The sequence below is a fragment of the Lutjanus erythropterus genome, chromosome 5, assembly GCF_056507025.1.
Source record: "Lutjanus erythropterus isolate fLutEry1 chromosome 5, fLutEry1.hap2, whole genome shotgun sequence".
Lineage (NCBI taxonomy): Eukaryota > Metazoa > Chordata > Actinopteri > Lutjaniformes > Lutjanidae > Lutjanus > Lutjanus erythropterus.
The window spans coordinates 11,211,616-11,230,289 of record NC_139321.1 but is presented as its reverse complement, the minus strand read 5'-3'; the positions used below and the strand labels follow the sequence as shown (position 1 = coordinate 11,230,289).

The following is an 18,674-nucleotide window of genomic DNA, read 5'->3' as shown; positions in this document are numbered from 1 at the left end:
ATTATGTTGTTTAATTAGAGGTCTCTCGTTGTCAGATGTTCACTCATGGAAACGTGTATATTTAGACACATAACACTACAGAGCATATCACCGCAAAAGGACAGTGAAAGTCTTCTTTGTTTTTATATTTCTGAAAACAAGGCTGTTTGCCCTGAGAGCTGGACGCATTTAATCAGATATGAAAGCTGTTTTGAGCCTGGATGAAATTAAACGAATGTCTCACAGGTACCATATTTGTTTAGCCATTAAAATATGAGAAAATAGATCCCATATTGGTAATATTACTCTGCATCGTGTTAGGCTTTCCAGTACAAAAAGAACCTCACTTACGACTGGAACAGTGTCACTGCAATGAGCACAGGTTTCTCATCAGAGTGCATGCAGCATATCACAAAATATAACCAGTGTTTATTGTATCAATGTGGTGCAATCAATCTAAGATTCAGAAGAACATTTGATGATATTAATCCTACAGCTGCAACGATGATTTGATTATTGATCAACTATCAAATTAATCGCCAACTATGTTTCTAATCTATTTTTTTTTTCTTAAGAAAAAATATCCAAATTCTCTGATTTCAGCTTCTCAAATATGGATATTTTCTGTTTCTTTACTCCTCTGTGACAGTAAACTGAATATCTTTGGGTTGTGGACAAGGCAAGACATTTCAGGACGTCACCTTGGCTTTTGGGAAACTGTGATCAAATTTTTTCACAATTTTCTGTCATTTTATGGAGCAAACAACTGATCAATTTGTTAAGAAAATAATTGACAGAGTAATAGACAATGAAAATAATCATTGCAGTCCTCAATACCCCATTGCCACCCCCAGATCCTGAGTCGAGGCTCAAACACTGGATCAGTGGCTGTTTTACTAGACTGATTTATCACATCAATTAGTCCGTTGTTTTACTTTTTTTCATCAGGTTTTTTTTTTTTTTTTTTTTGCCATCATGCAATAACTTTATAAAAAACTGAGGCTGAGATGAGAGACTGAGGGCTGAGTAAGGACTTTTCTGTAGTTTGGATGTTTTTCTGTGTTTGTGTGTGTTTTATCACGCAATCAATGACATGCAGGAACACTCTTGGTGTTGCCACTGACCAAGGCACTGGCCTCAGAGCTGCAGTTGGTCCCAGGGCACGGCACCGTGGCCGTCAACTGCTGCTAAATTGTTTAACAAACGTCCCTACAGGGATTTTACAAAATACAACTTAACTTCATAAGTTGCACTCCACAACCAGTAAAATATGTCCATTTATATCAGAGAGTACAACACACAGCTCTTACTTGAAGTTTCCCTTCAGAGTAGCTTAGCAGCTTCTGTTTGATCACCTGCGTTGAACATGAGCGCTTACTGAACGTGTCAGATGGTAATGGATGGAAACTGATCTGTTTAAGTTACAATGCATAAAATGGTCGGCTAATTTGGCAAATGAAGGCACTGAAAAGATGAGTATTTGATAAAAACATCACTACACTGTAGTGTAGAGTGGATACACAACATATTCCCGCAGCATCAGAGTCTCATGTTACAGAATATGAAGAGCAGGTGGGTACATTTCCGTTTCATGAGGCAAAAAGCTGGTGAGCTTTGACATGAAGAGGACAAAACAAAAACGTCTCCTTTGGTAATGGACACTATCTGTCCTGGTTGTCCAACCTGAGGCCGCAGTCCGAGGCGTCCTCGGAGGGGGTGTCAAGGACGGGATTGACAAATCCTTCGAATTCAGTGTCTACATTGTCCTCTGGATGGGTACTCACGAAATCATTCTCCCACTCCAGCGCGTTGGAGTCCTCTGAGGCCGAGGTCGGCCCGCTGTGCATCTGCTTGCTGCCTGGCCTCAGGGCTGCGCGCAGGATGTCCTCCTCCGTCCGAGACCTCTCCCAGGCTGGGAGTGCACGATTGATTCCTGAGAGGCAAGGGCATGAGCTTTCAATCAGAGAGCAAGAGACATAAACTGCTGCAGGCTGTGATCCAAGAAACCTGTTTCTACCCAAGACTTTCTAAACCAAGTTAAAACTCAACATACTGCATTTAATTGAGTTTTATCGAACGTTTGATGATCAATATTTTCTTATACTCCAGTAACTTTTGGTCCAATTGACATATCAGGAGGAAACGTTGCCATCCAGGCAACTTGGAACTTGAAAATTTCTGACCTCCTACTAAACAATATACAATGGGACAGCACTCAAAGTACTTGTAAACTTGTAAACTAATGGCAAATCTGCATGAAGAAACAGCGGTCTGATATCACACAATGACAACATCCATGGCAGCACACATTGCCAATGACAAACCATCAACTAAAAGACAATGTAAAGCATATTTGTTAGCATTTAATGAAAAATAACACATACCTGATGTCAAAATGTTGCCAGTGTTATTATAGAATAGAATACTTAAATACGTCTGTCATTTTTCCTCCTCCATTTCATTTAAATATGCAAGCTGGCTGCACTGGTTCAGTAGTGTGCACACTTGCCAAAGAAACATCAGTTTGTCACGTTCAGCCATGATTTTGGTTTACTTTTGGCGATGTGCACCTGGAGGGCTTGGAGGTTGGAAGTTGGAAAATTCAACTGGGAAATTCTGACCTCTGACTTTGACTTGAACGCAGCATCAGAATCAGTAAAACCCAATAAACAACAAACTAAGATCAGCAGGGGTCAGATGTGGTCAGAGACCAAGAGTAGATGTAGGACCTTAAGTTTTATTGGCAGAATATGGCAGAAATGGAGCATAATATTCCTAAGTATGTTTTCATTGGCATAAAATCACCTGAAAGAATCATTGTGTTTTGCATTACCTCTGAATGAGCCATTTATTTCCACAGAGGGTGCTATGTTGCATTTCCATATTTATACAGTAGCTCAGAGTGGACAAACGAAACACTGGCTGTAGATACGGCCTTTCGCATTCTGTGTGGGTTTTGTAGCCACCATAGGTACATGCTTGGAAGGAAAGGGTGAGACAAGGTGTTTGCAATCTGCAAGCTCAACACTAGATGCTGCTAAGTTTTTCACACTGGTCCTTCTGATGTGCCTTCCTTTAAACAAGAAGTTAAGTCACACTCCAGCTTGTGCCCTTTGAGAGTGGCTGCGTTTCTGCTGAATGGAAACGAGGGTTGGGTGTCTGGATGAATATTTCCCCTATCGACGATGAGTCCATCGCCGGTTGTTTTTTTTGGCCGATTTTTGGGGCGATATTTGCCAGTTTATTTTGCTCATGTAATGGTTTGCAGAGCGGCTCTCATCCAGCGGTACAGATAACCCAGTCACCCGGATGATGAGTGCGCTGAGCTGAGTGAGGAGAGACAAGAAAACAGCCTGCAGAGTTAGACTCTCTGCACTGTTTTTACACAGTGAATTAAAAATTTAATTCAACCAAACCAGAGCTGGAGATTGTTGGAAGAGTGGACAGACTAACAGATATGGTTCAGGTGAGTTTCACATATTTTTCTGTCGAGTTTAAATGAAGTATGTTTTACGAGGAGTTAATGAGCCAATTGAGGTAGTTTTAGCTCGGTAAAAGAGAATACCTTGAATTCAGAAAGTGTGCAGTTGTATTTCTCGGTTTAAAAAGGAAAACATGTGAGAACATTGAATTTCTTCACACTTTATGAGTTTATTTTGTTTACTAGGCTTAGTGAACGCACGTAATGTACGTAATATAGTGAATTTGTCGCTACTGTATCCATTGTGCACAAATGGGCTGCTCCGCCTCCTCCTCCTCCTCCTCCTCCTCCTCCTCCTCTTTGCTGCAGCGTCAATGCAAAACAGAATCAATCTTGGGTGAGAAATAACCGGAGCTGTGGTTTGGAGGCAGAGGAAGCTCTGACTTGGTCCCCCAGCGCAATCAAACCTCAATTGCACTTCAATCGAGGTTCAGTCAGGATGTTACAAGAACGTCTGGTGGATCAGCGATTTGTAAAAAAAATTGTAAAAGATTTGTAATTTGAACAACAATTCAATTCTCACCTTCCTCGTCTTCCCACTCTAGATCCAGTGAGGTCCCGTCATCGTTGGTGGAGCGGGTCTTGGTGGTGAAGTCCCAGCTGCACTCGGTGTTGGGGGTCACCACGTTCGTGTCAGAGGGCAGTCCTGGAAACAAAGAGGCATTTATGCACCTGAATGTACACCTGTATATTATTACAGCTAAAATAATTAAGGCTAGATGGTCCACTTACTGTTGCTCCTGAAAGCCTCCGACTGGGCTTTTACATTCTGGAGGTAGACGTCAAAATCCTCCCCAGAGGTTTGTCTGGAACAGACCGTGATAACAATAACACAACTGTGAGAGCAGTCACTTATAGCCTGAATCATGCCTAACGCTAAGGCTTTTAATGGTACCTATTCTTTACATCTGAGTGAGACAGGAGCTTATGCTGCACTCAGCTTTGTGTGCTTCTCGGGTAGAGAACATTAGTTTAGCACTGAATTGTGGGTCTGAATACCTGTGGTGCTATAATATCTGATCTGCAGCCCACACACTGCCCTACAGCTGGGGCCAAGTGTGTGCTCGCATCATTAAATCAATGCTTCTGTTGAGAGCTTAAAAAAGAAATGTGCAGGATGCTTTTCAATACATTCAGAATGACTATCTGCTAAGTTTGTCTACTATAGTTTGCCTACCATATAAAGAGTACAGAGGTCTAACCCTGCTTTAAATGAAATATGCCCTGAGACAACTTGGCTGATTTGGTGCTCTATAAATAAAACTGACTTGACTATTAAAACCTGTGCAGAAACTCATGACGGCAGCTCGTCCTCGGCTTAACAATAATTCTGTTGTCTAATGAACTTCAGTCACTCACTTTCTTTGCTGAGTTTCACCGCCGGAGCCGTCTGCTTTGCCCCGTTTCCTCTGGGCAGACAGCTGCTGACAATAAAACCAAGCAAAAAAATAAAAAAGAGAGTCATGCCTTCTCATGATTAAAAAATAAGACCATATCAATACAAAAAAAAACCATTTAACAGTTTTAGAAAAAAGAAAACGTGTGGGGTAATTGATTTAACAAAACAAAGCAACAAAGCAGTGGAATGTTTAATGGAAACCAAAAAAATCTAAATCGAGTTGGATTTTTGCTTCTTCTTTTTTTTTTTTTTAAACAACAGTCCCATTTTCATTATAAAAATGAAATGAAAAGCCATTCCCTGGAGCAGTATAGGAAATACAAATCCATGTTATTGATACTGTCTCATTGCAGTACTATTATTTTCCAATAGTTTCTCCACGTTTCTCTGTTCATGATGAGGGGACTGTAACACAAGTGTAAAAGCCAGGAAAAAGTAAGGGTATTACTTGCAGTACGAGCCTCGTCTTTTCCTCATTTCACTGCTTGTACTTAACAATAAGGTTCACTGCCACTTTTATGTCTATTGGCACTTTAGTATGTGCTGTGTTATACATCATCTACTGGATATTATTCCATCCTGAAGTGCCCAGTTAAAATAAATGTGTTGCCTTTTTCACTCTAGGTTGCACAAACAACCATTACTTTTTTTTAAAACCCAAATAAATCATGGCTTAACTTTGAATTATGTTGCACCAAACTTGACATCTATCTTAAAATTAAGAAAGATTCAATTTATGCCTCTCTTTAAACCTCAGTTTAGTATTTACTCTCAACATGGACTGAATTTGATTCTGCTGCAACAAACTTTTAAATTCCAATTTAAAATGTAATCTGATATCAACTTAAAACTCTTGAGGTTTAACTTTTAAAATAGCTGCCTTTTGGGATGGATTGAGCAAAATAACCAAATTCCTCAGAGAAAGTTAAGGAACAGACTCAACCTATTGAGTTTTATGATGCGTCTCTTCTTTCTTTCACTTCAGTTGTTTTCAGGCGGTCTCTTTTTTCCTTATTGTGCTGTTTTCCATTTTTTAATCTTCTACTTTTTGGCCATATTCCTACATTAATTCAGCCTTTTCTGAAAGGAAGTCGAGTCATGAGTAGGCTGTCTTTTTAGCTACCAAGAAAAAAAGATGTAATGTTTTGTCACCTTTTTTTACTAGCTAGCATACAATGTAAGTTTTGTAAATTTTTAAAGGTAGGTAGCAAGTTATGTAACATTTTGTTAACCTTTTTGCACTTTTTTCAGTTAAAGTCTATTTAATTTCAGTTTGCAACAATAAACTTGGATTTACTAGGTGGAGATGAGTTTTTAATTGTACAGCAGAGCTCTCCTTAATTTTAAATTTGGATTTAGTCATCTTAAACGTCATTTTGCTAAACTCTGATTACAACTAACTTTAGTGTAAATTAATATTTGTTGGTGCAACCCAGTCTTAGAACACTAATCAGTTGTTTGTCAGGTAAACAAAGCACTAAAACAGACAACAATCTCCCTGACTGGACAACAAGGACATATTAATGAGGACAAAAAGAAGACTGAACAGACAAAATGTCACTGTGTCCCTTTCAGATACAGAGGACTGAGGACTTGAAATGTTGGGAGGCCTCTGCACAGGGCCAGTAGGTTAGAGGAGAAGTTGTTTTAGCCAAGCAGTAAGTCAGACTGGCAGAAGGGAGCGCTCAGTGCCGCCTCACCTCCTTCAGTTTGCGCTCACGTGCCAACCTGGCGGCCTCGCGCTGGGCGGCATTTCTAGCCTCCTCTTCTAGCCTCAACTTCTCCTCTTGTGCCTCTAACTGAAGCAGAAACAACAAAATGAAACAAACACAAAGACACAGAACAGAAAATTACAAAACAGAAAAAACAATGCAGCAAATTAAAAATAAGCAAAAAACAGGTCTAAAAACATAAAATGAAACAACGGGGGACTGTTAATCTAACAGAGACAAGATGCTCTTTTTAAACAGTGTCTTACCTCAACTTGTAGCTTCTGGTCGATCAGCTTCTGCTTGTCTGAGATGGCAGCATAGCGGTGCTCTTTGAGGTGCTTGATCTCATCTTCACTGATGGGCCTAATAAAACAACAAAACATGCTGCTTGTTACAAACTGTTTTTTCCCACTTTTTCAACTTTTTTTTTTGCTGAAGAATACTCATGATTATGTGTTTTTAGATTCACAGCAGATCTCTTACCTCGGGCAGGGCTGTGGACTCTCAGCCTGCAGTGGAACAAACAACAGTGTACCAATGAGCCATGTGAAATGCATCTTCCCGGCTGCACTGGTTGACTCAAGTAACAGTAATCGAGTTACTCCCTGACTGCTTTATCACAGAGATGGGTGCGCAGTGGTGCACCCATCATTTTCTATCCATCAGTGGAGGATGGCTATCAGAGGAAACTCTGATGGCAGTCTGACAGTAAAAACTATCCTGGGAGCAGCAGCATAATGCAGCTTTTAATTACACCATACATCTTATAAAACTCAGTCTGTTACAATAATTGGTTCTTATGCAGTAGAATGACGATAGGCTTGAGAGAGCTCAGCAACAATGTTTTCCACAATTAGTAAAAATCCTTATATAAACATGTCATCATAACATGATCAGAAGGACGGTCTTACCTCATCACTCTCTACCAGATTTTCGAACTGCAAAATGAAAAGTCAGAATTAGACATATAATATTATAAAATATCATCATTAATGAAAGAAAACAACACTGGTAAATGTACAGCTCATACCTCTATTGTATAGTGTTCTCCTGTGGTACTGCTTCTGAAGTATTTTGACCTGTATGAATAAGTAAGAGAGCATGAACACACTCGCAATAATCTGAAACACGATTAGAGAAGCAATATGTAGCAATTAAATAGGTTGAAATACTATTATATATGATCTAAGTCCTTCCCAGACTCGAGGAAGCTCAGGCAGGCTGCATGGACACTGCAGGAGCTCAAGATGCACACAACAACTTAAACTGACTATAACAAGTGAGGAGGAGTCCTACACTGTAAATTGATCGGCTGTTTATAACTGCCAGTTGTCTGTCAATGCAAATCTGAGCCTGTCGTCCTGAAAACAAAAGCCAACTCTGGAGTTCAGTGACTGCCTGCTAGACTTTACAAACATATTAACCGTTAGAAATATCTACTGCTTCTCAAAGATCATTAATGTTTTTTTATGACTCACACACAGACACTTACTCATTCTGCAAACATCTGGCTCAACAATTTGAACTCTAATTAATGTGAAACAGACTTACAAAAAGTTATTCCAGCTCAGAATAGAAATTTTTAAAGGAGGACACCACAACTGTAATGTTGTTTTCAGAGACAACTTTCAACTTAACATGTAGTCTTCCTCTCTGTTGGCATATCATGGTCATTTTATGATTTATTATAGTAAATGTATCACATAGTTCTCCTTGAAGGCCCGTCACATCAGAGACAGCTGCTTAAGTAGATGCATAAACATTTAATCTGAAAGGCTGTAACTTGTATAATGATTACATTTTATCATCAAAAATAAACTTGTGACAAGAAAAGAAAATCGAGCAGCTACTGTTGAAGGAACAAACCCAGTATTAGATGTGTAGGCATTGTGGTCAAAATCTGAGCATCGACAACATTATGATATTTGTTTGTATGGAAGTGATGCAGACGATGCCACACATGCTACAACTTTAGCACTGAACCTAAATGTCAGTGATCCGCTGTAAATGCAGGAATTAATTTTGTGCCTATATTGTGAAGTTGTCGAAAGTATTGAGATATTTTCAATACGATGCGTTTGAAAGTATAATATAATATTTGTTAATTAAAGTATTGAAACTGTGGATGCTATTAAATAAAATGATGCAAGCGCTCATTCAAGTCCTCAGTTCAGCTCAGTCTGAAATTTGGCTTGCAGCAAAACCAGATAGTGTTCAATGACTTTTTTCCAAACCTATTTGAATGCTAATGACTTTTTTTTCCGTTTTTGCTGTGGCGTGGAAAGAGGTATAGGGTACCACATATTTCATAGTATAGTAGCATAGTATCAGAGTTTAAAATTCTGGTATTGAGACAACTCTACTAAATTCTCATGACTAAAGTAAATTGACCAATGTGCCTTTAAAAACCTTGTTTGATTTACTCCAAACTGAGGCTCTCTTTTTGATAATGAAAGACTGTGATCATAGTAACTCTGAAGATGAAGAGGTGTTTGAAGCATCTGATGATGAGGATCATATTTTTATCTTAAGTGTTGAATCACATCGTTCGGAAGCTGAAGCAGGAGCACAGTGTACACAGCCATGCTGCAATGACCATGAAACTGTGAGTGACTGTTGTGCTGACTAATTCAGTTTGGTAAGAGCCAGTCATCCAGCAGTTACAGGAACACAGTGTGTGCAAGCAGTACAACATGTATAATCTCTGTTTTACAACAAAACTTCATTTATAACTATGTATATCTAGACCCCAGGTATGTAGAAATGTATTCATTTAAGAGTTAATGAAGCAGAAAGAGAAGCACAGGTATAAATAATAATATTAATGGTGGTTCAGTTCCATTGCCATCCTGGTCAGTGATGTCAGCAAACACCTGGAACAGGTTCACCTCAATCAAACGCAGCCATAATTAACGTCATTGATTACACCTGTGCTCTTCGCGCTGTGATGCATGCGAAACAGGTCTGTTGTTCTGTTTTGGCTGAATCCCGAAGGCATGTCACACTCACAGCGATCTCACAGCTGCTTTGACAGGTGGTACGACAGCTTTTGTGACTTCTTTGCTCATTATGTCCTTAATATTTAGCTAAATAGTAGGATTACCACAGGTGTTACCAGAGAAACTAATTAAATCATTCATTATGTATCACTATATATTTAAAGCGATTATTAAATTAATCGCCAACTTATTTGAGAACGGCTGATCAGTTGGAGCAATTTTTTAAAGAAAAACTGTCGGAATTCTCTGATTCCAGCGTCTTAAATGGGAATATCTGCTGGTTTCTTTACTCCACTCAATAAACTTAAACATCTTTGGGTTACGGAAAAAAACACATTTGAGGGCGTCATCTTTTCACCATTTTATGGATCAAACAACTAGTCGATTCATTGAGTAAATAATTCACAGATTAATCGACAATGAAAATAATTGTTAGCTGCAGCCCAAATTGTGGCAACGGCAACATTAAGGTATTATAAATTCATAGTGTGATAGGAGGAGCTTGTTCCAAAAATGGAAGCGACTTGTGGAAGTGGTTTGGATAGAAAAAGATCAGATGTACAATAAGGAAAAGTAATATAATAAGAAGACTATAACAGTAAAAGGGGCAATACAACAAACTAATTTCAACCCCTCAAGCAGAAACACCTGGCTGAGCAAAAGGAGAGACTAAAGTCCAGTGAGGAGAGCTCAACAGGTATTATAGTCCTAAAACAAAAATATTTTTCAGTATTTTCTCATATCATCAAGAATATTGTTATCACAGAACACCCTGAAATACAGGGATTATTTTCAGGGCCAGATCACCCTCCCCTAACCCTAACCCTGACCTGAATGGAACAGGACCTTAATTAGTATCACTGGTAACACCATATTTGTCAATATAGCTGCTGTAGTGTACAGAGAAGTGTCACAAGTAACACAGATGAAAACTATAAATGTTTGAATGTTGCCAACCAATCAAAAATGCTGCTAAAAATTGTGTGTGTGTGAAAAGTTTAAATGAAATGAAGCAGCAGTATTACATAACTGAGTCATGTTGTGGGCTGTGTGTTCCTTCCTTTAGGGGAATGAATAATTGTTTTACAGTTTGAGCCTGATGGCTTTTAGATGGTTAGGTTAAGCAAAGTGTATCCATTAACAGGCACTGAGACATAAGAGCTATTATTAATAGCTTAGATGTTTAAAGGGATAGTTCACCCAAAAATGAAATCCAGTCATCATCTCCTTTACTATCCCATACTATCTCGGATTGGCTGTTTCAGCAGATACTCAAGATTTCCGTATTGATATCAGTATCAGACATGAAAAAGTGGTATATCAAGCCATCCCTAATGGAAGAAGGCATAGTAGACGTTTGCAAATGTATAATAATGTTTTCAAATTGCCAATCCCAGGAGAGTACATTATAACAGTGGTTCTCTAACTTTTTCACCTCAAGGAGCCGTAACACAGACACAAATTAGATCACAGACCCCATCTGATAAGATTTTTGCTTTAAAATGTTATATCACAGAAAGTGTATGAAATCCATGACTAAATTAAACTAGACCACCTGACGCCTGTTCAAGGACTCCTAACAGTCTGCGGACCCCACTTTGAGAACCACTGCCTCGTAACTAACATTACCAGTGTATCTGTATTAGTCTGATGACTATAAGTGCTTTCACAAAATATTTAAACAATGAGATTTTTGATAAATGATGATCAATAATGTGGATATAATGACTAAGTTTGTAAAGACAAATGATAGAACAGCTAGAACAGTTTAACTTATGTCATATCGCAATATAACAATATCCAAAATCACGACATCTAGTCTCATATCACGATTCGATATAATATCAATATATTATCAGCACCAATATGTGAACATATGGTCGTTTTGAATGAGCGTGAAGCAGCATGGTGCCTTCAGTAATCTTAACAAAGCACAAGGTGAAGTCAGACTAAAAAACATTAATTATTTACGTTAAATTTGGTGACATGACGGCCTGTAAATAACGCCAAGAAACAAACTGGACCCAGTGTGTGAAATACAGGACAGACTGAACTACGAGGTCCACGTATTAGTCCACCGTCTCTCTCAGACGGTCCTGGTTCAGTCTGTCTTTTGTGTGTGAGCTCTGCTTTAATTGGAGCAGCTGAACCACAGATCCGGACTGTTGACAGTTGGGGTGGGGTCTTCATGGTTTTTGGCAGTGGCTAGCTGCGGGTCAGACCCCCTCAGAGACCGTAAACCAGCAGCCCTCATCTCTCTGTATCAGCATCACCAACAGGCTAACACACACACTCACACACAGAGCTGTCAAACACACACACACACACACACACACACACACTGTGGTGTCAGTTATCGGCTAACCAACTTTAAGCTAACATTAGCAGTAACAGGATACGCTGCTGCTGCTGCTGTTTCAGATGATGCTTCATGCTAGTTGGTTAGCTCAGCTAAGCTAACTGCCATGTTTCACTCACCCGCCTCCTCTCTGGATCCTGTTGGCTTCTCTCCTGAACAGACCGACACAGTAAGCCCAGCAGTTACCCATCGCATTATGTCAAATGTTACTATCATCTAGTTACATGCCGAGCTGGTGAATAATCTGCTGACAGCTGCTGCTGCTGGTGCTTCTTCAGTGTAGGAAGCTACATCTCCAGTCCAGTCCTCCTGCTGCTCCTGCTCCAACAGCCACTTCCTCATTCATCCTCCTTCCTCTCCGGTTAATGACAGACTGAGCACGCAAATGTTCAACACCACCACCTACTGTCGTTTTCTGTCATTCGTGATAAATATGGCAAGGTTTTGTCTAATCCTAATGTAGAGACAGTATTTGAAAATTGATGAGGAGTGATGGAATAAGTATGCAGGCGTTTTACTTAGATAAAAGTAGCATCACCACAGTGCATATATAGCATACTGATATCTAATATCGACCATATTCATTATGTAAGGGATAATGTACAGTGAGCAGGTCATTATTGTGAAATAAATCCCGACAGGATGATGCAGGACCCCTCCGCTTCACGTCAGGGTCCTGCATCATCCTGAAATGGTTTATTTCACAATAATAACCTGTTCACTGTACATTATCCTGCTTATGTGCAGAATCATAAGCAGAATGCAGAATCATTTATATCACTGGATTATAATTATTGATGCATTAACGTCTTTGTCGCTGTGATACTGCAGCTGATAAATGAGGAGCTGAGAAGTGATTAGTACATCACAATTTATTTGTTGATTACAGTTGTGTATTTTGTATTATTAATCTTAATCTGCAAGGTAACTAGTAATTTAAATGATCAAATACATGTAGTGGAGAAAAAACTACAATATTTGTCTCTGAAATATGGTGGAGTAGAAATGCCCCAAAAATATACTTAAGTAGAGTACTTGAGTAAGTGCACTTAGTTACTCCCCGCCACCGTTGATTAGAAAAATTGGACCACATTGATTTATGTATTTAAATGTGTACATTAGACTTGTACAGAGTCGGTAACAGATTTGTATAGTATGAAAATATTTGATAAATGAACAGTTATACAACCAGGGACTAAGCTGTTCACTGCAATCAAACTGCTTTATTGTACTTTGTATAGTTCTCTTACACATTTTTGTTCAGACCATAATGCTATTTTCGAGCTAACAGTTTAAATGATGTTTTGATTGTATTTCATTTTATACCATGATTATGGTGTAAGAAACCAAATATCCAACAACAACACATCTCCTCAACTGCTGTGTTGGAGGCATGATACTGTCTTTTTTTTTTTTTAAACATGATTTCCTTTCCTTTTTACTCTATGTCATCAGAGTTGAGGAAGTAGAAATCAAGCTCATCTTCAGCAGGGCTCTTGTCCACATGGCTGACTTTGACTTTCTGGGCAACAGGCATACATCTGGGCATGAGCTTTCTCCCACTCTGAAAGACAACGGGCAGGAGTTTAAACATTGCTCCAGGAATTCATTTTAATATGTGCAAGTGAATCAGGATACAGCATAAGCTTCTGTTAATGATATAATTCATAGCAGAAGGTATAAAAAAAATAATGCATAAAAAAGGAACTTTTTTTCAAGTTGTTTCTGTTTTTTGTATTGAGCTGTAATGTTCATCCAAACCTCATCCAGTGCTGCATGTAAATGTAGGCCTGTGGAGGCTGCCATCCAAATGCATGGGGTAATAATTAACTGGTATCAAACTTTGATGTTTACCAGAGGCAGGATTGTGCCAAATTACTAGCAAATGTGGTCAATTAATGATTAATCTATACTTTTGGATTACCTCTGGATTACTTCAAAATCAAATACTGAAAACATTCACCTCATACTAAAAAACTGAGCTTCCCAAATGTTTTTTTTTCTCTTGAAACAACTCACATTTTCAATGCAAATAAAATGCATTTTTGTTAGTTAATAGAGCGCTGGTTGTCATGAAAAAGTTTAACAATGGTAAAATTGCTGTATTATAAAGGTGTAATCAAAAATGTAATCAAGTAACACTTGACAATGTAACTATAATGGAATTACACATTTTTTCAAACGTATTCTCGGCTGATTATAATTACTTATTTTTATAATCTGATTACATCATCCCGATTGCATGTAATCCATTACTACCCACCCTGATTAGTGGTGATAACAAATTTGTAGGATGAAGCAGTTTCTAAGGAAATGACTTACTGTTTTCTTGGAGTCAGCCAGAGATCTCTCCAAGTACCTCCTCATCCTCTCCTTCTGTTTCTCTCTCTGCTGTCTCGCCTTTTCTTCACGCTGCCTATGACATGATGTAGGAAGAGAGGTGATTTTTAAATGAAATACTACAGTATGATCTTATATATACATATATGTATATTAGGAAAGCTGTTGCCAAAGGTCATGACCTTCAGAAGAAGCTTGAATTTGTTCTTGCAGTTGAGAAAAGATAAGCAAAGTACAGTCACTGATATGTACCTGGTCCTCTTCTCACTGTCCTTGATCTTCTTCATCATCTCTAAGCTTTCTTCAGGGAGGCTTTCAAGGCACTGCAGCACCAAAGACATACGGTTCTCGATGCCAGCCAGCTTTTCCAAGGTGCTGAAGTTGGTCATCCTGTCGTCCACGCAGCAGCGATGGACCTCTGCCACCTTCTCGCCCAGAGCGTCCAACATGACATCCTGCGAGGAAAAAAAATGAAATGCTCAAAACTACTAATGCCACCTAAAGTGATGTCTCAGATCTCTGATAATGTAGTCGGTCACACTCTGCTTCTTTTTACCTGGTCTTCTGTGTTCAGTGAAACGTGGAGCTGAACCTTCTGGTTGAGCTTGGCGCCTCTCGCCTTCTCTTTCTCAATTCTCTGTTTCATGTTGTCTATCTGCAGTGTTAGCTGCTCTTCATCTTCTTCACTTCAGACAGAAAAGATTCAATGTTCAGTGGATGTGGGAAAGAAGAGGGGACAAAGGAGTAAATAGTGTACAGGAAAAAAAAATACAAGGATAATAGCAGGTCTGAACTTTCATGTAAAACATTTCACTAAGTGCAGAAAATGCACCTAATGGACCTGTCTGTTGAGCACAGGAAAGAAAGGAGGCTTTTACACTTTATTTTTCAGTGTATGACTCCATTATTCACAGATTATTCTCAATAGTGTGATCTGTCTTTATTCCTGTGACCATAAAGCAGTAATGTCAGATTGAATTGAGAGTAAAAGGAAGAAGTTCAAGCTGACAGTCTGCTCATTTTAATGTAATACAGCAGGCAAAATATATCCAAATCAGTCACTTATAAAGCCTTGACCCTTGACCCATGACCATTACATCCTCTTCCTGGTTATCTCCATGGACTGTCGGAGCTCATCCAGTGTCTCCTCCACCCTTGCAGAGTTTTGAATCAGGGACAAGTTCTGCTCCATCAGCTCTGTCACCAGGTCCTGCAGCTGCTGGGGATCAGTGAAGTACAGCTCCGGCTCGTCCTGCAGAGGTGACAAACAAGATGGGCAAGATAGGAGCACCGCAAGTCCTGCAAAAAATAATCAGATTTATGGATTTTCACTACGAAGAAACTGACCTCATATTCTGAGCTGTCACCATCCATCTTAGAATCTGTGATCCTGAAAGACCAAAGAAAGAGTTTGGGGTCAGGAGAAAGTTTTTGGAGCAACATTTTGACAGGATTTCAAATTAATTCACTGCATCATGTTCCAAATGATACCAGTAGTGCACTGTGAGCAACAACAGAGAGGAAATTAACCACTAGATGGCACTAAATCCTACGCCCTGGTCCTTTAATGCGAGTCATGGATTACCCACCTCAGCTATCACTGCATCAGTGTGTATGAATGTAAAAGATAAATACTGAATCGGAGTGAGTGTGTTGGTGTTTCCTTACAGTGTGTCGCTGTGGCCTGAGGACGGCCTGGTCTCTCTGATTGAAGGCAGCTCTCTATCTGGACTGGACATCTTGCTCTCCAAACCTGCGCACATGTTATCATTCAAATCACACTGCTCGCATTATCCATGCTTACTGTAAGAAAGAGCTCCTTTGACCATGTTTCAGTTTGAAATAGAAACAACAATATCAGGGCTACAATCAGTATTACCCTTGTCCTCATAATCTATGTTATGTTGACTGACTTGTTTTTAAATTGCACCAAGTACTTACCATTTCTAATAACTGACTCCTCAGCCTCCCTGCTCTGTTTTTCCTGAGCGTCTCCGTCAGTCGGGACTTTAGCTTTTAAAGCCTTTGTCCTCTGGGCCTCCTGCCACTCTGGAGGAGACACCTTGAACAGGAGCTCTTTGTATCTTTTGTAGTCTATCAGGGTTTCTTCAAACTTGGCAATTTCACTATGAAAAAGAAAGACTAGAGTTAAGTCCACGTGGCAAAACACATTTGTTCCCCTTTATTTAACACTTTTATGCAAAACAGGTAATATGGACACCGTCATACATTATCAGAGCGCTACCTTTTTATGGTCCCTATTTCAGCAGTCAGTTTCTTGATATCAGCATTCTTCTCCTGTTTGGATTTGGCCTCCTGTTCAAAACTGACAATAGAGAGAAGGCAATTATATGCAGCATCACTTTTTAAGCCTGACATGTATGTACTATTGTTAGGGCAAAAATAAGTCTCTTCAGGGGGAATTTAAGAGTAAAACACTTTTCAAGAACCACAATTTAGCTTTAAGTCACAATTATGGAGCAGCCAGCACGTCTTATATCTTGACACGTCTTACAATGCTCTGGCCTCCACGGACTTCTTCTCGTTCTCCCTGAGGAACTCTTCAAACTTGAGGTTGTCTCTCTCGATGACCTTTTCAAGCCGTTTCAACTGTCCCTCCTCTTTGGTGATGGCCTTGTCCATCCTCGAAATCTCTGACCTCTTTGTCATCAGAGATAACTGAGGGAGGGCAAATGAAGCAAGAGGGCAAAGCCACACATGGAAAAAAAAAGATACTGGTTAATTCAGTACCGTGTCTAATTTTTGTTTAAAACTTACAAATTTTTCCCATCATTCATGTCTGATTCTCACTTCTTATTGCATTTAACTTCACACACAGTTGGGTATTTGAACTTGGTTATGAGGGTGATGTTGCTTTGATTTACTAGTTGAGGATAAAGGAAATGTTTTACTTTGCTGCATCTTCATTTGACTCTTGGATGATAATAGAAATGTGTTTAAATCAAATGGATTCATATTCCTCAGTTTCTTGTTAATAGAAAGATAATTAAAAAGCATCACAGTGGAGTGACGAACTGAGAACAAACTAAATTCTTGGTACTTGGCTCCATCTTTATTGAGACCTTTATTGAGATCTCTCATCTACCTCCAACACCGCCTTCTGCCGCTCCATGGAGATTAAGTCATGTTTGCTGTCCTTTGTAATGTTTTCTGGGGACAGATGATGGACAGCAGTTAACATTTCGATTAGCACGTTGGCCATGGCACGCAACGCCCATAAGGGATTTAAAACTTTTACAAAATTGGACGTGCTTTGACTCTCCACTCACCTCGCTTCATCATGGCCATCTTCAGCTCATGTCTGGCGGGTGTTTGGAGAACTGTCCTACTCTTCATTTGTTTTACATTCTTCGTCTTCTCCTTTTCTTCCTCCTCCTCCTCTTCCTCCTCCACTTGTTCTACCAGCTCTTTCTTCAACTTGGCCATCATTCGTGCAGCGTGGGTCGTCTTCTCATCAATTGGCAACGAAAGAAATTTACGCATCTCCTGCGCATGGAGGAGAACAGCAGCAGCAGGAGTTCAACATTTTTTCTCTTTTTGCAAACAACATGCCACGTAAGTATCACACAGTCTATTTCAAATAATTTATTTGTACATAAACAGATGTTGTCAAACAAACACACTAACCTCTTTTTGGTCCCATTTTTCATTTATGCTCAGGAGAAAAATGTTGTTACTGTCTGGCACTTTGAACGGGCTCTGTCGACTTCCCCTCCTCCTCCTCCTCATGTCTACACACAATGTCATGAAGAAAATGTGTTTGGAAAAAATGTGCAAGCAATTTTTCTACAGTGTCATTGTTTTCTGTTTAACAGATGCCTCTTTGCACACTGTACCTGGTTTGTGTGATTTGGCAGCATTATCAGTCTCGGAAACAACAACACTGCCTGAAGAAACCTCTGCTCCTTCTGCTGAAAACATATTGTTAATAATGGTACAAATCCATCATCAATCACTGGCTGTATTTACACTGTGTCTTATGTGTGAAGCATGGCAGTATAACAAATATTTACTGGGCTGCTGCGACGACATGTCTGAGGTTACTTCTGGCATCTGGTGCTGCAGTGGCTCAGTGTTTAATTTAGCTGCAGGTTACAGAAAGAATACAAATGACAGCCTTTTTTTCGGACGACAAACAGCATGAACCCAAAAGATCGACTTTTACATTTTTTTCAGCCTTTCAAGGTAAAACTGGGATCAGCCCAGAAGTGTTTATAACTATGAAAGGATCTGCACAGCCACACAGGTTTACGGCTGAACAATTTTGAAAAGCCATCTAATTGCAATTATTTTGACCGATATTGTAAATGCAATATGATTTTCAGTATTACGGGGAGTAATAATTGCAATATCATTGTTCTTATTTACATTGAGAAACATTTTA

General features: G+C 39.3%; 2 protein-coding genes across 3 annotated transcripts; both read right to left on the bottom strand.

Annotated features, from left to right (window-relative positions):
• Positions 1 to 1,186: 1,186 nt before the first annotated feature.
• On the bottom strand, positions 1,187 to 12,275 carry ap1ar (adaptor related protein complex 1 associated regulatory protein). Of its 2 annotated transcripts, none has more exons than XM_084718358.1 (10): positions 12,049 to 12,275; positions 7,602 to 7,650; positions 7,483 to 7,509; positions 7,055 to 7,080; positions 6,838 to 6,934; positions 6,560 to 6,658; positions 4,820 to 4,884; positions 4,193 to 4,266; positions 3,984 to 4,106; positions 1,187 to 1,912 (listed from the first exon to the last, which is right to left on the bottom strand). In XM_084718358.1, the coding sequence occupies exons 1-10, from the start codon at positions 12,117 to 12,119 to the stop codon at positions 1,641 to 1,643; spliced, it is 903 nt and encodes a 300-aa protein (XP_084574484.1). In that variant the 5' UTR covers positions 12,120 to 12,275; the 3' UTR covers positions 1,187 to 1,640. The 2 variants fall into 2 exon arrangements, with proteins under 2 accessions (XP_084574484.1, XP_084574485.1); XM_084718359.1 differs by having other exon boundaries at positions 4,820 to 4,881.
• A 511-nt stretch (positions 12,276 to 12,786) lies between these two features.
• LOC146326506 (cilia- and flagella-associated protein 100-like) lies at positions 12,787 to 18,416 on the bottom strand. The gene is made up of 15 exons (XM_084718357.1): positions 18,304 to 18,416; positions 18,127 to 18,198; positions 17,918 to 18,021; positions 17,560 to 17,776; positions 17,376 to 17,440; positions 16,785 to 16,948; positions 16,515 to 16,595; positions 16,211 to 16,395; positions 15,938 to 16,022; positions 15,617 to 15,659; positions 15,367 to 15,521; positions 14,826 to 14,955; positions 14,522 to 14,724; positions 14,252 to 14,345; positions 12,787 to 13,493 (listed from the first exon to the last, which is right to left on the bottom strand). Exons 1-15 carry the CDS (start codon positions 18,341 to 18,343, stop codon positions 13,368 to 13,370), a joined length of 1,764 nt encoding a protein of 587 aa, XP_084574483.1. The 5' UTR covers positions 18,344 to 18,416; the 3' UTR covers positions 12,787 to 13,367.
• Positions 18,417 to 18,674: the final 258 nt, after the last annotated feature.